Source organism: Nicotiana tabacum, chromosome 24 (assembly GCF_000715075.1).
Source record: "Nicotiana tabacum cultivar K326 chromosome 24, ASM71507v2, whole genome shotgun sequence".
In the NCBI taxonomy this organism is placed as follows: Eukaryota; Viridiplantae; Streptophyta; class Magnoliopsida; order Solanales; family Solanaceae; genus Nicotiana; species Nicotiana tabacum.
This window is the reverse complement of record NC_134103.1, coordinates 1,591,626-1,603,078: the sequence shown is the minus strand read 5'-3', so window position 1 is coordinate 1,603,078 and position 11,453 is coordinate 1,591,626. Positions and strand designations below refer to the sequence as shown.

The 11,453-nt window shown below is 33.2% G+C and overlaps 1 protein-coding gene across 1 annotated transcript; it reads right to left on the bottom strand.

The window, feature by feature from the left end:
* Positions 1-703: 703 nt before the first annotated feature.
* QPT2A (nicotinate-nucleotide pyrophosphorylase [carboxylating], chloroplastic-like) lies at positions 704-4,950 on the bottom strand. Its single transcript, NM_001326216.1, is given in 10 exon segments — positions 704-1,057; positions 1,408-1,475; positions 1,640-1,816; positions 2,276-2,428; positions 2,520-2,603; positions 3,360-3,442; positions 3,516-3,579; positions 3,682-3,815; positions 4,578-4,714; positions 4,826-4,950. Coding segments are annotated over 10 exon segments (1,056 nt in total). The 5' UTR covers positions 4,885-4,950; the 3' UTR covers positions 704-960.
* Positions 4,951-11,453: the final 6,503 nt, after the last annotated feature.

Below are 11,453 nucleotides of genomic sequence, written 5' to 3'. Positions count from 1 at the left end.
GCATCGAAATAACCAGGTGGTATGAATAAACTAACAAAGCAAACTTTGAACGACAATTAATCAAGTGACAATATATATATATATATATATATATATATATATATATATATATATATATATATATATATATATATATATATATATATATATATATATATATATATACAACAAGAGAATAATTTAACGCGTTTGATCAATTGACATTACATATATGAGTTATTCACTAGTATAAAAGAGAATATTATTTTTAAAAAAAGAGTGCCGTTAAAATAATATATGTTATTGTTGTAGGTAAAAAAAACTATTATAGAGAGCTAAAATGTAATACAAAAAATAATTTTAAGGAAAACTTGTCTACTCTAGTAAAATGTTGTTATATGAGGGCGTATGTTATAGAAAAATCTAGCTGTAATTGCCTTGAGAAAATTCTGTTAGAATGTTACTTAACATTTACTCCTTCAAATGTCGCAGGTCTTATTTGCTGATATAATCCTAAATAGATTTTCCTTAGGCCCTTACATCTGATAGTTTGCCTTTTTGGTGTAGAAAGATACTTAATCTGGTTTATTACTACTCTCTAGGAATGAAGTGGACAAATTGATCTTTGTATGTTAGACAGATTACTTGGTGACTATATCCTGCTGATCCAGCTTAAGAACATATTCAACATCTCAAAAGATTTGAAGTAACACAGAGCTTCAGATACACCAAACTTGTAAATCAAGTATTTTCATTGTAACAAATTCCATGAAACATGAAAACAAAGCTATATTGAAATACCAATTCAAGCAATAAGGTTGGAAAAGAGCCATCTGAGATATTCCAGCAATTTACATCTTTTTGTTTGATTACACAGTGAAAGATCGATCTTTTTTGTTTGACATTAGTAAAATGATTCTTATTTGAACTTTCAGCGATTCAGCTGCTTTTACTCCAACCCTATAGCAGAAGTAATGGCGCTCATGCTCGTTTTGTACGCCTTCCAACTTCAAGGGCGAGCTCTGTATCAATCTTCAGGGAAATGTCAAGTGCTTTCACAGAATGCGTCAGGGCACCACTGCAAAGATTTAAACTCTATATTTTTAGTATCATAACAAACCTTCGCGCGCCTAATACTAAGGATAAAAACCTGTCACTTTTGCCTATCAAATGAATTATTAACATAACATAGACTATCTACTGAGACCGTTTCTGGTCTATTGTGTGCAAGTAAACTAATCATCTTTTTCGTTTTTCTGAACAAGGCAAGTTAAACTAACCATCTTATTATATGAAGGAAAACAAAAGGAACAGAAAGACGTCCCAGCTATACTAATAGTAACAAACACTGAGAAATCTCTTCTATATGTCTTCTGCTGTATTCTATGGATATCTTTTGAAGTAAATTAGCAAGAGCGAAATGCATACCTAGAAATGTAGGTAACACCAGTTTGTCCAATCTTGTGTACTGTTTCAAGGGTAACATTTCCTGAAGCCTGCCCCACCATTACAACAACAACAGCATGTCACCAAAAGATATACGTTTACAGGAAATCCATGCGGTACTTCTTTTTTATGAAAAATCAAGGCATTGCATCACAGTTCTTCTATATTCTGACACTTATGTGAAGCAGACAATGCAAATGAAACCAGGCGTTACCTCCGTATCAAACCTCCCATTGATCAATTCTACAGCCTCCTTAAGCATGGATACATCAATATCTCCGTTAGATAATGGAACAACCATATTGTCCAGCATTATCCTAGTCAACGAAGTCTTTGTTTGAGATGCATATTCTAGAACCTCACGTACTTCTGCAATTGTCCTGGTTTCAACCTGTTGGATAGGAGAAAAACGTTTAAACCTCTGTTCAATAATTACCACAAAATTGAGCACACTCTGAAAGGACCACATCTCTACTGCCAAATACAATATCGTAACTTCGGAAATCACAAATCAGACAATTTGGGTTCCTACCAGCATATTCTTGATGCTGACATATTTATAAAATTTTACCTTACTTATCAAAAAAAAGTATCTACATAATTATTCTTAACTATCCAAAGTAGGTGCAAATACCAACTTAATGAAAGACAGAAATATTTAGGTCAAACATATCTAGAAAGATGTTTGACCAAAAATGACAAAAAAAGTAAAGCATAACGGTTGGTAGAATAGGTAATTGAACTGTCAGGTCCAAGTAAACATATCAAAGGTGCAAACAATAAAACTAAAAGATAAAGACTCAGATTTATAAACATATCAAAGAATTTAATTAAAAGGTATGAGGCCAACCTCAACCCCTATTTGAAGTTTATTTTGCTCCAAATACTGATCCACAGATTTTAGAGCTTTGCCGACACCTCCAGCAGCAGATATGTGATTGTCTTTTATCATTACCATATCAAATAAGCCCATTCTGTGATTCTTCCCACCACCGATCAATACCTTTAATTAAAGCCAGGTTGAAAGTCAGCCAAGATAAACTATACATGTGATGGACTTGACAAGTAAATGATTTTGGTGAGTAAATCTTTACCGCCCATTTATCCACCAAACGTAATCCAGGAGCAGTTTTCCTAGTCTCCAAGATGTAAGCAGGGTGTGCAGCATCTGCCATTTCCTGCAAATAAAAGAAAAACCCAGTCTCACTCTCTTCTAATCACTACTACAGAGGCAAGAATTTAAACTCATTGACATCTCGGAATGGAATTATCTAGTTAAACAGAGGAGTTTTTCTCATAGACTGAGAGCAAAATAGGGTCTATCGAAAACAGTCTCTCTACCTTCACAGGGTAGGGGTAAGGCCTGCGTACTTGCTACCCTCCCCAGACCTCATTGTTGGTTTACTAGGTATGTTGTTGTTTGATTGCAAAATGGTTTTCAATATGTGGCTCTGGCACCATCTAAAGTCTCAGAAGAGTGGATGTGCACAGCCTTATAACGATTACACAGGATTTGTTTCCAAGACTTGCACTCTTGACTTTCTGGTGAGATGGAGAACTTTTACCATAGGTTAAGGCTAATTCTCATTGAATTGCAAATTCAGACAAAGTCTCCTACTTCAACAGTCTATGAGCTTGATAATGAAGCTTGAGTATTGGTTCAAGTATTTGATCAGTAAGAATATTGGTTAAACTAGAAGTACCATCTCAAGATTTTAAGTCATACATTACCGCATTCATGACCAACATATTTTATTGATTATATATCATTTGATTGTTCTATTCTTCGACATAGAACAATTCAGCAGTCTCTGACCTACATTTAACTTGAAATACTGAAACCAACTCGTCAATGACACTAACCATTTCCATTCATGGCAATATCTTTCCATATTTTTTTTAGTGATGAGCTATTTATATGAAGAGAAACACACCTTAGTTAGTGTAGCTATTCCACTCATTCTTTGCATAAAATTGAGAACAACCCTCTCAGCTATAACAATGTTGTAAGCGTTTCCTACAAAAGTCAAGGAAAGATTAATAAGCCGAAAAATCATTAGCAATTCATCATTTTATCACATTTAGTTTACCTTGTACTTTGCCAAATTTCAAGCCTTTATGAACTTTATCACCATCATTTACATACCACTCCACCTGATAATAAGAACATGAACAATTTAAAAATTACCCTGTATAAAAAACTTCTTCGAAATAGATATGCCGGTTACTGGAACAACTTAATTGCAAAATCAATACCTTTAGTGAAGGATCAACTTCCGCGAATATCATCTCAGCAAGTGCAATCCCTGCTATGATCCCGTCTTCCTTTGCTAGAAAATGAGCATCGGATTCCATATCAACAGGAATCGTCGCCTTACAAGTCACATCTCCTGCATTCCACACAAGGAAACATTGAATAAATAGATATATCTTTTTCAAATTGAGTACTCAAATTCACAAAGGTAACTAGGTGCTTAAAAATTTGCTATTTCCAAGAAACTTAATTAAGCAAAGTTTCCCATCAAGCACAAACTGATAGAGTACATGACAACATCCTCAACTCTTGGATCTTAAAAAATGCGACTTTTACCACCAAAGGTTGTAAGTGGGGTGGTTAGTACCCTCCATCCTTAACCAAATGTCTCAGGTTCAAGCCTGAGAATGAAGTCGGCCTTTACCTCAATCCGGATTAGTCGGACCACAAAGCAATTACCGGACATGGGGCGAGAAACCAATAAAAATAACTAAGGGTATTTGCGGATCCGCCTCTACCCCCAATACCCTCCTGCCTCTACCCCCAATACCCTCCTGGATCCGCCCCTACCCCCAACCCCCTTCCTTAAACTAAGGGTAACACTTACTAAGAACACATTATCTGTAAGTAAATGAGGCTACACAATTAAAAATAAATTGAAGCTTGGAGCTCCCCCGCCCCCCAAAAAAAAAATACTATAGCTAAACTTCATAAAGCAACTACAAATTAAATAAAGAGCTTAAGTTATATGTTACTATGCACTAACAGTGTAAAATATATATATACACAATTAGGCCACATATTAGGTAATTACATCATTTACTAAAATAATAAAATTGAGTGCAACCCATTTGACAATATAATAAGATAAAATAAAAAATATAGGCTAAGACCAGACCTAAATTCCCAGCATCTTCAGAGAGTGCAAGTTGCATAACACCCTTTAAATCATAAGTTGGGTGTGCTGGTGGCTTCACCTCTAATGACTCCACTCTTGTATTCTTGGTGGCTATTGCTGACATTTTCACCACCAACCTGCAATTTTACACACAAAATTCAATCAGAAACTCATAAAAATCCAATCTTTATCAGAATATAACCAAAAAAACATGATTTTCAAGAATCTTTTTTTCTTCTTAAAGAGACCTTGGAGCTGTAATTGCATATGGATGCACTGTTGCAGTGAAAGGAAGAGCCCTAAACATGGTTTATTTTCTTGGGGCTGTGAAATGATTTTTGTGGAAAATAGTTTTTGAGGAGCTTAATGCTTTCTTTGGTTGTGTTTTTGGTCCATATTTTTTCTACTACTATTTTATAAGTGAGTTAACTGTCAATAGCACTCCATTAACATGGCTGGAGTGCTTACAAACACAGATTTCTTTATATTTGTTTTAGTAGCTGAACACGTTTTATTTTTGGTTGTTGACCAATGTATTATTTGTAGCACTCCATCTGCTTTGCTGATGAGGGTAATTTAGTCATTTAAGTGCTGTTCTGATTACATGTGTACAGGGTTCTTTAGATTTGTTTGTTTAATAACTGAGCACATGCTCCCCAACTACAGCTGTCACATAAATTTTTATGGCTATTGACCAATGTGCCCTTTGCTTATATAATCAATAGTCACCTTAAAAGAAAAATAAATCAATTAAGGGGCCGTTTGGCCATACAAAAAATTTCACTTTATTTCCAAAAAAAAAAAAAAAAAAAAAAAAATTCCGAAATCAATGTTTGGCTATTAAATTTTCAATTTTCACTAAAGATGAATTTTGATAGTTTTCAAAAATATAAAAAAATTCCAAAAGGTTGTATTTCAAAATTTTCACTTTAAATCAACAACAACATACCCAGTATTATCCCACAACATGGGGTCTGGGGAGGATAGTGTGTACGCAGACCTTACCCGTATCTTGTGAGGATAAAGAAGCTGTTTTGGGGTCTGGGGAGGGTAGTGTGTACGCACACCTTACCCCTACCTTGTGAGGATAGAGAGGTTGTTTCCAATAGACCTCGGCTCAGGAAAATACAAGCACCACATTAATGAAAATATAGACAAGAAGGGACAGTACCAAAAAGCCATATAAAAGCAGAATAAAAATAACAAGGCAGTAAGGTGATCACTCACAAAAATTCAAAAACAAACCAAAAAATTGTATTTATGTCCAAACACATCTCTAACTTTCAAATATCATTTTCACTTTTTAAAAAATTATTTTTTTTCAAAATTTTATAATTCTTATGTCCAAATATCCACTAAGCCTTATATATATATATATATATATATATATATATATGAACCAAACCAAATCAATCGGGCCGATTTTTTTATCGGTTTGATTTTATTTTTATTTTTTAAATATGTGACATACATTATCAAAAACATATTTCACCAACTATATTCTAGCATAACACCACCAATTGACACGAACTAAAATACATAAAAGCAAATAAAATAGACAAGTAAAGAAACAAGATAGGATAAAGGGAATACACAAGAAATTAGACGAGGAAAAACAAAAATTAGAAGGAAAAAAAAAAGGATAAACGATCCAAGAGAGAGGAGATTTAATTCATAATTGGATCCACAATAAGGGAAATCCAAGTTAGGTTCAATACTCCAAAAGGAGTATCAACTCATTAATCAAATCTAACTTCCTAACTAAACCCAACTTAGCTATTTATAGTTTCTACTTAAAATCATTACAAAAATAGGCAAATGAGTTGTAAATTGTAGTTTCAAGCTTGATTCTTGACCTTTTGTAGCATTGCAATGTCTTGATATCTTCTTATGTGGGTCCTATGTTGTGAGCTCTTTGAGAAAAAATTGTTATTTACTAAAATATAGTGATGATAAATTGATAATTAAACTAAAAAAATAGTATCAAATTTGTACCCTCTTTAGTGCAAGGAGATGAAGTTTGATGGATGGATATTATGATCTTGCACCATTCCTATAGAAAATGCTGAAATGATACGTCTAATTTGAATTACTTTTACGTGTATTGTTTCTGAGGAAATCAATTTTGTTGTTTGACTTGACATGAACCGGTACCAGTTTGTAGCAGTACTGTACCACACTCTAGCTGTCCAGATTGGGGATAGGGGTGGAAGATTTGGGTGTACCGATCTGGTTGGTATCCTTAAGGTACCGAATCGGAACCCTTATATTTTTTTTAAATGTGGCCGTTTTTGTACTGTTAGTCTAAGGGTATTCTTTTTTTAAAAAAAAAAATAGTCCCCGGCAACGGCCAAAATGACTATTTTTGCCTTCATAGCCCCCTAAACCCCCCTACCCCTAATTTATATTTATAACCCCTAAGTTTGTTCAAACACCTCATTTCATTCTTTCAATTTTCACCCAAAACTCTCGTATCTCTTTAATTCTCTATCTCTAATTGCAATTAAAATTTTAGAACTCAATTATTTTGGTATAACTTTTCAATCATCAACATCAATTATCCAATGGCATATTTTTCTTCTTGCCATTAAAGTATGTTTGTATTTAAATATAATTATTTTTTATTTTTAATTTTAAAATACCCCTAAGTACCCGTACCGTACCCTTATATATTCCCCCAGGACAGGTAGGGATACCGGTAGAGAACCAGTCAAAGTAACCTTACCTCATACCCTTAAATCTCCTTAACGAAAGTACGCTTTAGGAATCCTTCCCTTACCTCTGCCCTCCCCGTATCCTTAACCCTTAAGGACCTAGTATCCTCCCCTTAGACAGCACTAAGATTAACACATAAATTGAAACAAAATATTTTATTTGGGTGGCTGTAATTGTAAATAATATATGTAACAACTCCCAATTACATATTACGTTGATGGTAGTAACTAACAATTACAATTCAATGAAGTAAAACAACATTAATTAAAATACAAAATGCAGAAATTAAGTAAGATAGAAGAGAACCAAAGAAGAAATGAGAAACTAGACTCAGAATTGAGAATAAGAGGACTCATACATTTTTCTCAACAATATTCGCCTAAGCCCAAAATAACCGACGAGTCCCCCTTTTAACAGAATCGCCCTTGCATCAATTACTCAATCTGCATCCCAAATTAACCAGGCCCTTACTTGTTCTCTGCCCAAAAGCTCTTCTCAACCAGTAGCTACTTGTATAACATTATTGTATTGTGGCCGGTTCATAACAATATATTAAGTGATAATGAGTAAGCACAAACATAATGTTAGATGGGTTTCATTTGGTTTGATTATATAAGAATAGAAATTGTATCTACTAAAGAAAATAGAGAAATATATAAATAAATAAGCTTAGGTTCCTTTCTTAAATTCACCATGTCGATCTGTTACCACTTTAGTCATGTCCGGTAATACTTGTAACTAGGGGTGTACATGGACGGGGTTGGTTTAGTTTTTATCAAAACCAAACCAAACCAATTATATCAGTTTGGATTGGTTCGTTTTTGTCGGATTTTTTGTTACTTAAATATTATTTCAATCTTACTTTGTTAAATTTTTTATAAGTAAATATATGTTTAGTAAAAATATAAAAAATTTGACAAACATATTATCTATTAAAATATTCTTATGAGAGTATTTTCTTAGTAACACATAATAGTTATTTTTTTAATCGTCTGACAATAGGTTTTTGTTGATGTACACTTTCAAGGTTAACCAAATTTAGTAATTAAACATAAAAATTAATATGATACCTAAATAATAATAATCACTTCATATTCGAAAAAGATATAAGAATTTAATAGATATTAACATATGATATGAATATGAAAGAACAAAGAGATTGACGCATTCCAGTAATACTTGATGAGAAAGTGATCATACACCCCATTATTTAAGATTAATAAATATGGAGCACTTCATATACTATTAAATATTATATCCAGCAAGAGAATCCCAAATATTTCTAGACATATTTTACAGAAAATTCTATATAAAATTTTGAAATTATATATAAAAATTATATATTTATATTGCGGTTTGGTTCGGATTTTTTTTACTCAATACCAAACCAAATCAAACCAAACCTAATCGAATTTTTTAATCGGTTTGGTTTGATTTTTCGGTTTGGTGCGGTTTTTCGGTTCAGTTTGTACACCCCTACTTGTAACTATGGAGACGAAGAGTTCATGTTATCAAGTGTAAGAACTATAAGTATAATACATTCGAAACTACAAGCTATGAAATTGGTATAAGTTTTTGAATCCCGTCGACATAAGGAAAGCTTTAAATTTGATGATAAAGTTGGTGTACAACCATAAGCCTCAATTACATCTTGTTTGGAGGATTGTTATGTATCGTTTCATAATATATAGTATTGTATTGTATTGTATCTTACTGTATCGTTTTCATGTATACAATATTTGATTAGATTGTATTGTTTGTCGTTGTTGATAATATTATTATATAAAAAGGCATAGCAAATGATAAAATATTAATTATTTAATAATAAAAAGAGGCAAGATCAGAGAAAAAATAACAAAACGACGCAACCACACCAAATCGGTCGTTCCATAAAGTGACACTGTAATAACCCGACTTGTCGTTTTAAGAATTAACGCCCCATTCAGTGACTTAAGATCTCGAGCAGTTTCGCAATATGTATTATGCCCCACGGGTGTAGTCGAGTTTGATTTACTGAAGATTCGGAATTAAATTAAAAGAACAATCCTTATTTAGAAGCATAAATGGAAAGAGTTGATCGGAGAGTTGACTTTTGAGTAAAAGACCTGGAATTCAAATTCTGATGATTCCAATAGCTCTGTATGGTAATTTTAGACGTAGGAGCGTATCCGGAAAATTATTTGGAAGTCCGTAGTGAAATTTGGCTTAAAATGACGAAAATATAATTTTTGTGAAGTTTGACCCGGGAGTTGACTTTTTGATATCGGGGTCGGAATCCAGTTCTGAAAATTTGTATAGGTGTGTTATGTCATTTATGACTGGTGTGCAAAATTTGAGGTCAAGAGGACGTGATTTAATAGGTTTCGATATTAAATATAGAAGTTGGAATTTCTTAGTTTCATTAAGCTTGAATTGTGATATGATTCGTGGTTCTAGCATTGTTCGATGTAATTTAAATTTTCAACTAAGTTTGTATGATATTTTAGGACTTGTTGGTATGATTTGACGGGTCCCGAGAGGCTTAAGTGTATTTTTGGATCATTGGTTGAGAGACTAGTAAAGTTAAGAAATTTGGGAGTTTGATCATGGTCAATATCGGGTCAAGACGACCACTTTTTAGTATTTTGCGTGCGCGAGCAAGTCCGTGGCGTATTTTATGATTGAAATTCATATATGGTTTGTGTCCGGGAGGTTCCGGATGAGTTTCGGGATGGTTTCAGATCATTACGGAGAAGTTTGGGTTTTGCTCGTTTCTGCTGCGGTATTGTTCATTCGCAAATGCGAAAATATTGTTCATCCGCAAATACAAAGTCTTTGTCCGCAAATACAAAAATACTGTTCATTCGCAAAATGCGAAAACACTGTTCATTCGCAAATGCGAAATTTTGTCCGCAAATACGAAAATACTGTTCATTCGCAAATGCGAAGTTTTTTGTCCGCAAATACGAAAACACTGTTCATTCTCAAATGTGAAGTTTTTGTCCGCAGATGCGAACCTCGGCAGAAACTTAAGGATTGAAAATTTGTCATTTCTTCATTTTCGATTGGGATTTTTGGAGCTCAATTTTTGGGCGATTTTGAGAATTTTTTCCGACTTTGACTGGGGTAAGTGTTCTATATCCTAAAGTGATTATATTTCATGAATCTATGGTTATATTCATCGTTTAATTCGGATTTAAATGGAAGAAATCAAGATTTTTGAAAAATCTTCCAAAAATAAAAATTTAAGATTTGGAGGTCGACTTGTTATCGGAATTTGATAAAATTGATATGGTTGAACTCTTATCGGAATGGGTATTAGTATTTCATAAAAATTATGCCGGGTTCCGAGAGGCGGGCCCCACGTTGATGTTTGTTGACTTTTTGGAATAAATTTTTAACTCGACGTTTTATTATCCGGAATTATTTTCGATGAATGTTAATGAAGTTATACAATTAATTTGGATAGATTTGAGCGGTCTGAAGGTCAATTCAAGTAAGAAGGCGATTTTAAAATATCGGCATAACTTCAAAAAGATAAAAATATCGGCATAACTTCAAAAAGATAAGTATCTTGCTTAACCTCGAGTGGGGGAATTACCCCCTTAGGCATCGAGTCTTATGTGCCATTTGTGAAATGTGAAAAGCCGTGTACGCGAGGTGGCGAGTACGTACTCGGGGTTATATGTGAAAAATTCTTTGAGTTAAAGTCTTGGGCATATTGTGTAGTAATTTGGATAATTGTTAGTATTTATTAAATCATCTATTTGCCATGCCTAAATCTTTGTTGTTGAATTTATTTTTATATGACAATTTGATGTGATTGTTACTTGAAAACTTATGTAATTTCGTGAGTATTGTTGGTTTGATATTTCTTGGAATTAAATTTCAATATGAATTTTTCCTATGCAAATAATTAATTAAGCAAGTTTAAAAAGAAGTGTTAATATAATTATCTAAATTTGGATTAATGAAGGCTTTGCTTTATGCTGAGTAATTTCTATCTCTATTGATTTTTTGGGGGTGTTATACACATTGTGTGGAGCCTTCGGCTATTTGTTGTGAAATTAATTAATTTGGTAGTATCTTTGGAATTTTGGTTGTGGTCATTGGGCAAATTATGATATGAACTGATTTTGTTATGTTGCCGTGATAGTTTTCTGTGTAAATTATTGTGTTGTG